This window comes from Salmo salar, chromosome ssa13 (genome assembly GCF_905237065.1).
Source record: "Salmo salar chromosome ssa13, Ssal_v3.1, whole genome shotgun sequence".
Taxonomy (NCBI): Eukaryota; Metazoa; Chordata; class Actinopteri; order Salmoniformes; family Salmonidae; genus Salmo; species Salmo salar.
Window position 1 is genome coordinate 77,757,365 of NC_059454.1, and position 13,707 is coordinate 77,771,071.

The window sequence follows — 13,707 nt, forward strand, 5'->3', positions numbered from 1 at the left end:
GTTATTTTACCAAATACAACGCTATTTCTCTGTAAACAAATTAACAACAGACTTTAAGCATGCTTATAGAGAAGGGCATTCAACATGTACTGCACTGAAACAAATTACTGAGGATTGGTTGAAAGAAATTGATAAGATGATTGTGGAAGCTGTACTGTTAAATTTCAACGCGGCTATTATTGACCATATCCTGTTTTAAAAAAACGTGTGTTATGGCTCTGCCATATCGTGGATTCAGAGCTATCTATGCATGCATGCATAGATAGCATACATCGACATCAGCATACATCAGCATACATCGACACATGCTTTGTTTAATGCCGGTGGCAGGTCATCTGTAAAAATAGAAAAGAGTAGAGGGCCTAGAGAGCTGCCCTGCGGTACACCACACATGCATGCATGCATGCATGCATGCATACATACATGCATGCATGCATGCATACATACATGCATACATACATACATACATACATACATACATGCATACATACATACATACATACATACATACATACAGTGGAACTTTAAAGCACTGGTATGTTTCACATGACAATGTTGCAAACTGACAATGACATCAGGGAAGAAACGTGTGCACTCTGATTATACAGACACTCTCCATAATCTTTAATTAATCCATTGTTGGATTAATTGGGAATGTTAATGTATTTTGCCAGCGATATTTAAAGCAGACCTTAATTATGATTAAGTATGAAATTGTCATATGCTGAATTCATTAATTTCTCTTAATATTTTATTTTGTACTTTGCTACATTCCTTGTACCTTTCACTTTCTGTTCACTGGGACACTACAATTTAAATATTCAGTGACTGACTGTTCTGTTTTAAATTGCTGCTTATTGCTAATGTTCACATCCAGTTTAATTAGAGACTAGCTAGCTCAACTGCATGGGCCGTGGGTTTCATTTGATTAAAAACACCAACCTAGGGATAGTTTTTTTTTTTGTCCTGTAAAAACAAGACCCTTATAATTTTTTCTGCTAACATATTATATTATCAGCTTGATGATTTTAAACAAAAACAAAGCAATATGAGATGATGATATTCTGAGTCACAAATTTGCTGTAGATTAACATAAGTGTAAATACACATAATATAGTAATTATGCAAATCCCTCTACTTAGTAATAATATGATGCTTTGGTAAACAGCTGCTGATGTCATGATTGACATGTGAGAAGGCCTCCGTGACTCGGTTGCCATGAGCTTCCTGGCCAGACTTCCTGGTTTGAGCCAACCAGCATGCTTATCAGCAGGCAGAGAGTTGTGATTGGCCATAGACCAGCCCAAGCAACCTTCTAAAGGCAGTGTGTCTCAGTCATACAGTATAAGATCCAGCTTCATAAACAACATGCAGCATAAAGGCATCTGCTTAAAGACAAGGCTTATGCAACAGCATGTTCCTGCCTGCAGCAAGCGTGACTAACAACACTGATGAATTATTTACATGTACATTTAGTACAGGAGAGCGCGTGACCTGTCCTTTAGTCACCAGCAGGGACACTAATGTTCTCAGTTCTGTTCTGTACACTACAGAGAGTGGTCCCATGCAGGGCAGCCTCACAGTAGCCTGCAGAGTGGAGGACAGAGAGAGGAGGATGTTCTTATGATTGGCGGTTGCAACGTCTCTGTTTTATCTTCTGTTAACTCATAGAAGGATGATTCTCATGAAACCAGTTTTAAAATGTCATTAGCAAATTGAGGTACAAAACCATGATGCATTTGCTAAAATCTATTATAATTCTGAGAACTAAGATGTCTAGTTTATGGGAAAGTGCATACAAAATACATAGAAGACTTGTGCCTGAATTACCGAAATGCATCCATATTACATGTAGGTAATTTTATACATTACATCATAATAATAATTGTACAGATCCTAATCTCAGTGATTCAAGAGAATATATATTTTTGTTCACAGTTTCGTGAGAATGACCCAAAAGTGCTTTTTCAATTGCATTATCAAACACATGTTCAATACCTTGATGACTTTCTACTTGGTCTTGGATGGAAAGTGTTTATTAGTCTGCAGCATTTAGCAACACCATTGATAGTGTTTGAGAGGATATTTTGTTTCACTTTCCTTCCTCTAGTCTAGCTGAATGCTAATAGTCTGTGTTGGTAGACACTCGTTAACCAAAACGACCCACCGCTCTTATGAATCCAGACCACTGAGGGACTTGTAATGAACCATACCAAACGGAGTGGTTTAACACTCCTAGACCAGGTATTCCCAAACCCCCAGGGGTACGCGCAAATGCCTTCGGGGGTACGCCAAATATTTTTTTTTTTTACTTCACATTTTCAAACAGTTCATTTATATTTAGGGTGAGGTTCTTTTCAAGCCTCAGTAGCCTCGAAAATTGTTAACTTTGTTAAAGTAAGGCCCCAGAACTCTCGTGTATTTTCTGCACTATGCAATGATATGGGCAGTGACCATGTAATGCTTTTACAACATACAGAAGTGCGCTAGTTATCAAGGGGCAAAGTATTGACCCGTTTTGTTGAATTGAGAGACGAGCTTAAAGTTTTCTTTACTGACCATCATTTTCACTTGTCTGACCACTTGCATGATGACGAGTTTCTCACACGACTGGACTATCTGGGTGATGTTTTTTCTCACCTGAATGAGCTGAATCTAGGATTACGATTACAGGGACTCTCTGCAACTACACTACCGTTCAAAAGTTTGGGGTCACTTAGAAATGTCCTTGTTTTTCAAAGAAAAGCACATTTTCTGTCCATTAAAATAAAATAAAATTGATCAGAAATACAGTGTAGACATTGTTAATGTTGTAAATAACTATTGTAGCTGGAAATGGCAGATTTTTTATGGAAAATCTACATAGGCGTACAGAGGCCCATTATCAGCAACCATCGCTCCTGTGTTCCAATGGCACGTTGTGTTAGCTAATCCAAGTTTATAATTTTAAAAGGCTAAATGATCATTAGAAAATCCTTTCGTAATTACGTTAGCACTGTTGAAAACTGTTATTCTGATTAAAGAAGCAATAAAACTGGCCTTCTTTAGACTGGTTGAGTATCTGGAGCGTCAGCATTTGTGGGTTCAATTACAGGCTCAAAATGGCCAGAAACAAAGACCTTTCTTCTGAAACTCATCAGTCTATTCTTGTTTTGAGAAATGAAGGCTATTCTATGCGAGAAATTGCCAAGTGTGGCAGGCTTACAAAAACAACATTTGAGAGTGCGCTGACCCTGGTGCTAGAGGGGGTACGCAGCTGGAGGTTGAATGTTTGAAGGGGTACGGGACTATAAAAAGTTTGGGAACCACTGTCCTAGACTATTTGGATGATTCATGTAGGCCCCATGGAGGGAGAGACGGAGACAAAAAATACCCACCTGGGGCAGCAGGTTTGACCCAGCCCAGCAGGGAGAGGGTCATCTTGGGTAGCAGCCTGAGGATGCTCCCCTGCCCCCTCCACCCCTCATGGAGCGCATTAGCCAGCCTGAGGGTGTCTGGTGGGGGACAGTGAAGGGCTGGACCCCCTTTAGTGACAGTCAGATTTATATGCCCTATAAAACACTCCATTCAGGTACTGGCTGGCATTTTAAGGCCCTTTAAAGAGGCATCGGTGTATGAAACAGTAATATGTCATCTACACTAATCAGCATACTCAAATGGAATACCATCATTTTCTGTGTGGAGAAATATGATTAGGGATTGGGATGGGCGTAATTGTTATACTTCATACTCCAAACCAGCAGGAAACTGCTGTTGTTCCCATTTTTCCTGCTTTTGCTCGTCATGATTCCTAAGGATACTGTAACTGACGCCCACCAAGGGGTAAAAGAAAACATTATAAACTGGGTGGTTCGAGCCTTGAATGCTGATTGGCTGACAGCCGTGGTATATCAGACCATATACCATGGCTATGACTAAACATTTATTTTTACTGCTCTAATTATGTTGGTAACAAGTTTATAATAGCAATAAGGCACCTCGGGGGTTTGTGATATATGGCCAATATACCATGGCTAAGGGCTGTATCCAGGCACTCCATGCTGCATCGTGCTTAAGATCAGCCCTTAGCCGTGGTATATTGGCCATATATCACACCTCCTCGGGCCTTGTTGCTTAAATAACTGGCCAAATGGAAATCAGTATGGAACAGGACATAGCCTCAAAACACAATTAACAGAAAACATAATGAACACGGTATTTAAGAAGGGGCATAAAATCAGATTCAGCCTCGAATAAACCTTTTCTCTGCCAGCCTTAGGTCTACTGGAGTCCCTCCCTCTTCTTCCTCTGCATAGTCTTAATTAGAGCTGTAAAATAAATGATCCTGTGTGCTCAGCCAGTACTCAGAACCCACCTCCTCCCAGTTTAAAACTCACTAACACACGTTAAACAACAAATACACACACCCTTCGTCTTCCTCCATCTAAATCTCACTAATACATGCTAGCAGCTCCCTGCAGTCTGCTCAACACGCCGCCGCGCCCTGCATTCTGCTCAACACGCCGTCGCGCCCTGCAACCTGCTCAACACGCCGCCGCGCCCTGCAGTCTGCTCAACACGCCGTCGCGCCCTGCAACCTGCTCAACACGCCGCCGCGCCCTGCAGTCTGCTCAACACGCCGTCGCGCCCTGCAGTCTGCTCAACACGCCGCCGCGCCCTGCAGTCTGCTCAACACGCCGTCGCGCCCTGCAACCTGCTCAACACGCCGTCGCGCCCTGCAACCTGCTCAACACGCCGTCGCGCCCTGCAGTATGTTCAACACGCCGTCGGGCCCTGCAGTCTGCTCAACACGCCGTCGCGCCCTGCAACCTGCTCAACACGCCGTCACGCCCTGCAGTCTGTTCAACACGCCGTCGGGCCCTGCAGTCTGTTCAACACGCCGTCGGGCCCTGCAGTCTGCTCAACACGCCGTCGGGCCCTGCAGTCTGCTCAACACGCCGTCGGGCCCTGCAGTCTGCTCAACACGCCGTCGGGCCCTGCAGTCTGCTCAACACGCCGTCGGGCCCTGCAGTCTGCTCAACACGCCGTCGGGCCCTGCAGTCTGCTCAACACGCCGTCGGGCCCTGCAGTCTGCTCAACACGCCGTCGGGCCCTGCAGTCTGCTCAACACGCCCGTCGGGCCCTGCAGTCTGCTCAACACGCCCGTCGGGCCCTGCAGTCTGCTCAACACGCCCGTCGGGCCCTGCAGTCTGCTCAACACGCCGTCGGGCCCTGCAGTCTGCTCAACACGCCGTCGGGCCCTGCAGTCTGCTCAACACGCCGTCGGGCCCTGCAGTCTGCTCAACACGCCGTCGCGCCCTGCAACCTGCTCAACACGCCGCCGCGCCCTGCAGTCTGCTCAACACGCCGTCGCGCCCTGCAACCTGCTCAACACGCCGCCGCGCCCTGCAGTCTGCTCAACACACTCTCTCTCTTTCCTTCCTCTCCTTCTTAGCACCTCTTAACAGCATGAGCGTGGTAGAGTGGTAATAGTAGGGATTCTATAGCCGCTCCGGTTCAAAGCCTGATTCTCTGTGTTGCTGTAGGGGAAATATGGAGGGGAATAACTCACACTTTATGACCCCAGTCGGGTGAGGATCGGGCTGGGACTGAGAGGTCATTCATAGACCTGACGTTTACTCAGACCCAACCATCAAAGACTCATTCAACATGAATGAATGAGACCTCATAGCTGCATCCACGAGGGTGAAAGCATGCTCCTATGGGAGGATGTCTGTGTTAGATAGAGAGAAAAAAGAAAGTGCATGATCAAGTGTGTGAAAATATGTGCAAGCGTGAGAGTATGCATGTGTGAGTGAAGGTGTGTATTATACTGTGATTATGAGCGAGGTACAGATGTGTAAACACAGGCTCAATGTGGCTCTGTGTGTGTAAACTGAGTATCAGTGTATTTTGAAAACCAAGAGTGTGCAGCACTTAGCTGAACAAACCAATTTATGTCATTTCAATCTAAGAAGCAAAACAACCCAGATAGCCTACTCCCCCTCCCTTCCTCCCCTCCTCTCTCTCAGATTCACATATCAGGCCTGCAGTGCAGGACTCAGAAGGACTCAGCCAGGAGGGGTGTGTGGACAAGTCTTGGATCAGCTGAGATCAGCTGATATCGATGGGGTAAAGCTGAAGGGATTTCTGCCTGTAATCCAAGCCTGATCCTGGTTCAGGCTGCAGTGTCAGGAGAGACTAGCAGAGGAGATATACCTGTCGCTGTCAGCTCCAGCCATCAGAAGCAGGGAAAGCTTTTTATTGACCTGTCTAAAGCAGACCTGTTCAAATACTAAGAATGGTCAGGGTTTTGCCTGTGAAGCTCAATCTATTTTAAATGATTTCAAATGATACATGAAATGGTTTCAAATGGTATTTGAACCCAGGTGTGGTCTAAAGTGCTGCTGCAGACAGAGTTCACTCCAGCCCTGATCCTTTGTTCTAGTTTTGCACTACGATTTTGTCCTCCTTTATCATGCACATCAATTACTGCTGTTGCTCTAAGTGCTACTAGTGCAGAAATATACAGACCTAGTTTCCTTGGTCTAACACTGTGTATTGCTGCATATATGTTCACAGACATACACCTAGAAACTCCCACCCTATTAAGCAGTAGAGTGGGTAATGGTTACCATCACATTGATATAAAAACAGGCATAGACCAACTGCCTCTGTAAAAGACCTGTAGCACCGGGGATAAAAACAGTATCTCCTAAAGAATAACCTTCTTCCTCCCACGCATGAGTCATGGCCTAGAACCTGAAGAAAAGGCATATTTACAACAGCAGCTGTGTGTGTGCGCATGTGTGTGTGTGTGTGTGTATATGTATATATGTGTAAGTGTGTATTCCCCAGACAGAGGAGTCAGTCCAACTTGAAAGAGTAGTAAGCTGGACCATGCTTCTCCTCAGCCTGGCGCTGTGGTGACAGTAATTGCCATGTCTAATCAGGGAGGAATGTGTCAGTAATGCATCTCTTGCTGGGTTCCCAGGTGCCCTAATGAGTCTCACCCCGGGTTCCCAGGTGCCCTAATGAGTCTCACCCCGGGCTCCCAGGTGCCCTAATGAGTCTCACCCCGGGCTCCCAGGTGCCCTAATGAGTCTCACCCCGGGCTCCCAGGTGCCCTAATGAGTCTCACCCCGGGTTCCCAGGTGCCCTAATGAGTCTCACCCCGGGCTTCCAGGTGCCCTAATGAGTCTCACCCCGGGCTCCCAGGTGCCCTAATGAGTCTCACCCCGGGCTCCCAGGTGCCCTAATGAGTCTCACCCCGGGCTCCCAGGTGCCCTAATGAGTCTCACCCCGGGCTCCCAGGTGCCCTAATGAGTCTCACCCCGGGTTCCCAGGTGCCCTAATGAGTCTCACCCCGGGCTCCCAGGTGCCCTAATGAGTCTCACCCCGGGCTCCCAGGTGCCCTAATGAGTCTCACCCCGGGCTCCCAGGTGCCCTAATGAGTCTCACCCCGGGCTCCCAGGTGCCCTAATGAGTCTCACCCCGGGCTCCCAGGTGCCCTAATGAGTCTCACCCCGGGCTCCCAGGTGCCCTAATGAGTCTCACCCCGGGCTCCCAGGTGCCCTAATGAGTCTCACCCCGGGCTCCCAGGTGCCCTAATGAGTCTCACCCCGGGTTCCCAGGTGCCCTAATGAGTCTCACCCCGGGTTCCCAGGTGCCCTAATGAGTCTCACCCCGGGTTCCCAGGTGCCCTAATGAGTCTCACCCCGGGTTCCCAGGTGCCCTAATGAGTCTCACCCCGGGTTCCCAGGTGCCCTAATGAGTCTCACCCCGGGTTCCCAGGTGCCCTAATGAGTCTCACCCCGGGTTCCCAGGTGCCCTAATGAGTCTCACCCCGGGTTCCCAGGTGCCCTAATGAGTCTCACCCGGGTTCCCAGGTGCCCTGCTGAGAGGATCGTTAGTCATATCCAACCTCTACCAATACAACACACTCTGGGTATAGTAAGCTGATCCTAGAACTGTGCCTATCACCAACATCCTCACCTCAACCATTAGGGGGGAAATGCAGAACTGGCTTAGATCAGTGTCTAAGGGTAAAACTTCTCAGAACAGAACAGCAGAGGGAGCAGTCTCAGACTCTCAGCTACACCAAAACACCCCTGATAACATTAACAGATCTGTTATCACACATAGAGAGGTATATCATCATGCCCCTTCACTGGCTTTGCACTGAGGGGGCAAAAAGAGCAGAGTGGTAGACGTGGAATGAGGATGAGAAAGTGATGGGAGGGGTGTAGTGTGTAAATTCACTGTGGCATCTCACACACACGCAGTACTCTGGGCAATAACACCATAGCTCCGCACCAACAGTAAATTATCCCTTGTACCTAAATCATTCATTTAATGCATTTCCCTACCAGTCTCATCTAATAGCATCAGCACAAAGCAGAGAGGCAGTGCTTTAGCTGAAGCTACAGTACGAGTTAGGTGTACACTTCACCACAGTGCAGTGAAGTACACAGAGAGACCTTGTCAGTCCCGTAAGACCCTAGAAAGAGATAGAAAGGGATAGAATGGGATGACAACAAACACACAGAGAGAAAGAGGGAGTAAAGAGAGCAAAAATGATAAGCAATGACAAAGAAAGAAAACCGTGACTAAGCTGACAAAAGGAGAATGAGAGAAAATAACAAAAAGGAGGACAAGAAATTAAGTAGGGACCTTTTGTCTGAGGAGCTTGCTGCGTACGCGACCCCATAGCTTGGCCCCGGTGTTGGTGTGCCTCTTGATGGCTGAGGGGGTTTGAGGCTGCTGAAGCTGCTGCTGGTTGTTCTGCTGCTGGTCCGCCACACAGCAGTGCTGCTCCAGCCGCTCACACACTGTGTTCAGGTTCACATCGGACACCAGGACCTCCGTCATCCTACCCGAGACTGTGTGCTGAGACGTCTGGCCCACAAGGGGTTAATATGAACTAACAGGGAGTCAAATCCCAAAGGTATCCACTTCCCGAGTGGTCAGATCCAGCACAGTCCAGAAAAACCTCACGTCTAAGGTTGGGGATTTTCTTTTAAATGTTGAGACGAAAAAAGGTCTCCCTCAGTTGATGTTCATTTAAGAAAATAAGGTGAAAATGTCCGTTTCAAATGTAAAATGAGGCAATAAGGAAGGCACAAGGTATGACAGGCAGCTTCAGTCCGTGAGAACAGAGAATCCTGATATGGTTTCAGTCTTCTTCTAAAGCCGGAGAATTCCACACTGGTCCCTCTCTGGGATGTCAAGATTATTCCACACTGTGCTTCTGCCAGCATCTCCACAGCTCACAATCTGATTTCCAGTAACGCAAACAGAGACACGGAGCACAGTGCGAGGGGGAGCGCGCGAGAGAGAGGAGGGAGGGTGGGAGAGAGAGAGGGGGAGCGTGGGCAGAAGGAGGGGGAGTGAATGAGCTGCTGCCGTCACCAGCCCTGTTTCTCCAGATGTGAGAACACACCTCCAACAAACTGAGAAAAAGAAAGAGATTAAGAAAGAAAGAATTACAGAGCGAGAGAACGATGACAAACCCTGTTGGTGTGCCTTTCCTCTTAGCCTTCATGCATGTCATCATTTCCCACAACTGGTAACCAATCAAGGAAGTGAGTAAAAGAGGGAAAGTAAGGAATGTGAGAGGGAGAGAGAGAAGAGGGCAATGTGACTGAGACAAGAGGTTGATTTAGACCCCATCTGAACTGGGACCACATTTCAGCTACATGTAATGGAACCTCAAAGAACAATATGACATTTTCACTGCTGATTTGAAGGGTGAAGAAAAGCTACTAAATGGTTCTCACACTGACACACCCTCTCGTAATCTGACAAGCACATATTTTTCCTCAATGCCTTCCATCCTCCACTCTCTCACCCCCCATCTCTCCCTCTTTCTCCTCCTCCCCCCTTTTCTCTTCAGCTCTCTCCCTGTGTGCATGTTGCCATGCGTTTTCTCCAGATTACGTCTCCTCCACACTCCACTGAGTCCTCCGCCCATTATGTGTGTATAAATATATATCAGTTTATGTGTGTGTTAAGAGTGGGCTTCCATCCCACTCCTCCAGCCCCTCTCCCCTGCCCCCCTGTCCATAGGGAGATGCAGGGCTAATCGACCCCCAGTGTTTCCACTACGCTAGTTAACCCCTTACCCCCACCACCCTCAGCCGTCCAGACACATATCAGGGAATCATTCATATGGGTCTTTCTATAAAGCAGGGTACCAGTGAGGATTTCCTACAATGGACAACTTGTTACAGCTGTTGATAAGTCATTGATAATAATCTGCTCTTTTTTTTCCATCATTACATTAAGATAAGATCATAGCTATATTCAATACAATTCACAAGTTGATTTAAAACCCTTTATCACGGTTGTCGTCTTGACAGATTTGTCCAAAAACGTGTGACATAAAACATTACTTTTCTGTCCTTGCATTTTTGTCAGTGTAAGTTGTTGTTATATCCTATATTAAGCATTAATTAGATAGATCAGACATTGAACCCTGTAAGAATCCTGTACAGCGATCTCAGAAATGCTGTGTAACTACGGAACGTTTTACATGGTGGAAACAGTTTTCATAGGCACACAAATCCAAAATAATAAATGTGATTGAAAAATGATATACTTCTAACTGAAAGAGTCACTTTACCTTGATACTTAAAACCTAAATCATTAATGTGGTTCTTCAATAATTATGCATAATACCTGGATGCACAGTTGGTGTTGAACTGTTTAATTACACTGATATTTTCACACATCATCATCATCATCATCATCATCTGATTGAGGGAGGGAGGAATTCTCCAAATGACAGCCAAGTGAGGAACAGCTGTTGTGATAGTGCATGCAATGCAACAACAGCCCAAGTGCGAGGAATGTCCAGAATATTTTGCTCTCTCATTCACAGTGGCGATTTTATCAGTGAATTCCTGGTGCGGCGAAAAATAATAATAAATAAATAAAAAACTCAACAATACATTAACTGCTTTATAACGGTGCCAAACGGTGCCCACAAACTGTTAGGGCCTACATAAAGGAATCCCAACAGTAGTCCCAACACCTTACCACTGCTACACCTGGCTATCAGCAGAGCCTTGTCTGGCAGCAAAACTGTTCATTCAGCCTCATTTACTGCATTTTAAAACAATATAGCTGATATGGCTGACTTGCTTAAACAAATGTGGTTTCTACTGACAATTGAGATGTACAAACTATGGCATAAGCGGACAAGCGGATAAGAGGCAATCCATAATTTTGATTAAGACAATGAGGGAGCTAGGATGGATGTGGTCAATATAAATATTTGTCTGGCACTTTAGAAATGTACAGCGACAGAATTCAAAACATGGGCCATTATTACAGTGTACTCCCTGTACACCAAGTCAGAACAGTAGGATAAATAAAGGGGGCATATAAGCAGACAATGAAAGCCCTTCCAATATTCAATGATTACATTTCTCTAAAAAGGGTTATAGGCTACATGTGCACCAACAAATCAGAACATTAGGCGAAATTAAGAGGTAAAAATAGATCAAATTATTAGGGTGAGGCACATGTACTACTAACAGCTTACTACACATAAACTTAGTATTACTTTCTTAGCTACAGTATACATATCTCCCTGGCATATTACATAATTTATGAGGCAGCATACAATACATTTTTGGACTCACTTTGTTGTGCTCTGCTCACTTGAACAGGACAACTGGGAACTCGGGGGGGGGGTGAATCATGATGAAGTCAGTAATCTTCAGGTCATAGCTCTAGAAAGAGGACAGAGTTCCCAACATACAATTCTGAGTTGGATGAACGTACAAAACGTATTTTCCCATTTGGAGCTCATTTTTTTCCATGAGTTCACAGTTGTCTTGATCTCACTGAAGTCAGATTTCCCAGTTCCGAGGTAACAGTTGTTTTGAGCGCGGCAAAAATCACGCTGGATTGACAGCATGGTCAACGTTGAATGTTTATCATTTTAAGCTTGGAAAAGAGACCCTTAAACCCAGACTTGGGACCACACAGCCACTCAACTTAACAGCAAGCTAGTGATTGCTTTGCAATGCTTGCAGTTAGCCACTGATTCCTTCCAAACCACTCATTGTTGAATTTGCGATTTACAACTTGTTGTGTAATATTTATGCCCAATGGCCGATGAGCACCGATACGTTTAATCTATAATTTCTCTTCATATGACAAGGGTTAAAAAGGATTTGCCAGTAGAAAGTATGATGTTGATATGATCAGTCCAATCAAAGCTACTGTAGATATGTGATTTTATCTGTGGCCAATGACCTTGAGCCTTCTTGGATGGGCACTTCTAATGTAATTCTATGGCAGCACGAAGGGTCTTGAACTTTCGAGCTCTACTCTTAGATTTGGTGGTGACGTAGTGTCCCCATGAGTGACAGAACACTGAGCCAATCACAGCGCAACTAGAGAACATTACCAACCCCTACGCTTCGTATTTTCCGCTGGCTGCCCCACCACCACAGAAAGAACTGAGCTAGGCTGAAACACCTGCATTTTGGAGCTGCCTTAAGAAAGCAAAAAAGAGACCATGTTTGTTTGTGGCTTTATTAACTCAATTATATTTTTTTTACATTGTTTGCCAAAATAACATGCAAAACAGGCAACCCCCCCAAAAAATTAAAAATGTAGCCAAATGTGGGGCTCAAAACAGGCTCTGAATGACGGGTCGCCACTACTCATTCTTTATGCCGTTGAAGACAGTTGTGCCTGGATCCACTTTGGATCTACTATCCCAGGCGAATTGAGGTTGATCATCTGCTGTTGTCTGCTTGATTTACAGTAGGGTTTTAGATTTAACATCGAAGGCATCAAGGTAATTAGTTTATGTTTTCATATGTTTTTGTGCCTTGGATTGGTCTCCTGTGCGCAAATGTATAGGATAGACAATGCTCTTCCTATGAATTATTATGATATTATGATAAATTACATAGCCAAGTGGGCTTATTGACAATATGATCTGGTAATAAAATACATTTTGGTTTCCATGTTACACCTGCAATTTTAAACAATTAAAGGGGCTTGAAGTAGCTTACTGAACATGGAGCTCAGAAATTCAACTACTGGAATAGGCCTATTTCCTCAATTTGGTGCTTGAAAAGACCTTGTAATTATTGCAGCCAAATTAAAAGTCTTCCTGCTCCCGTATAATTATCTGTGATTTCATTTTTCATACGTTTTGTGAGAGATGTGGCAACTTTTATTTGTTTCCCTCTGCTTCAAGTGAACGGTGTTGCGCTACTCTGTTGCGGTAAAACCACGTGTGATTATTATGTGGACGACAACATCTAATGTTGGCTTCAATTTGTCTTTCCATACAAATCCTTCCAATTAAAAAAAGGAACCTGGTTTTTGGTCACATTCTCATTATAAAACCAGCAATGGTGAGATTAATGCTACCACTATTCATGGCTTTAATATGCATGAATCCAATTGATTTAATCACGCAATGTCCACATTAATAACCACATATTTTAGAATGTAATAATAATTTGAACAGCAAGGCCCCCAAAAAAATGCATAATTAAAGTGGTACTAGCCTACTTTTCTTTTACACTTTTTGCATGCTTTAAAAAATATATATATTATACAATGATAACATTAAGGTCCTTTAACATTACAATTAAGTGCATGAAAATGTCCCTGAAAGCCATTGAATTTGACTTGCCAATGTCTGTATGAGCCCTGAGGATGTATAGTCCTAGACCCGTGTTGTATAGGGTGAGT

At 44.9% G+C, this 13,707-nt stretch overlaps 1 protein-coding gene across 9 annotated transcripts in view; it reads right to left on the minus strand.

Annotated features, from left to right (window-relative positions):
• Nucleotides 1–13,707, minus strand: part of abr (ABR activator of RhoGEF and GTPase) — a 222,555-nt gene that overhangs the window by 13,960 nt on the left and 194,888 nt on the right. The window contains exon 1 of one of the 9 annotated variants that reach the window (XM_014137912.2): nt 8,653–9,287. The exons of the other annotated variants lie outside the window; for them this stretch is intronic. Within the exon in view, the coding sequence (XP_013993387.1) occupies nt 8,653–8,850 (198 nt within the window). The 5' untranslated portion in view covers nt 8,851–9,287. Of the gene's footprint in view, nt 1–8,652; nt 9,288–13,707 lie in introns of those variants that run through there. 9 annotated transcript variants of the gene reach the window in all.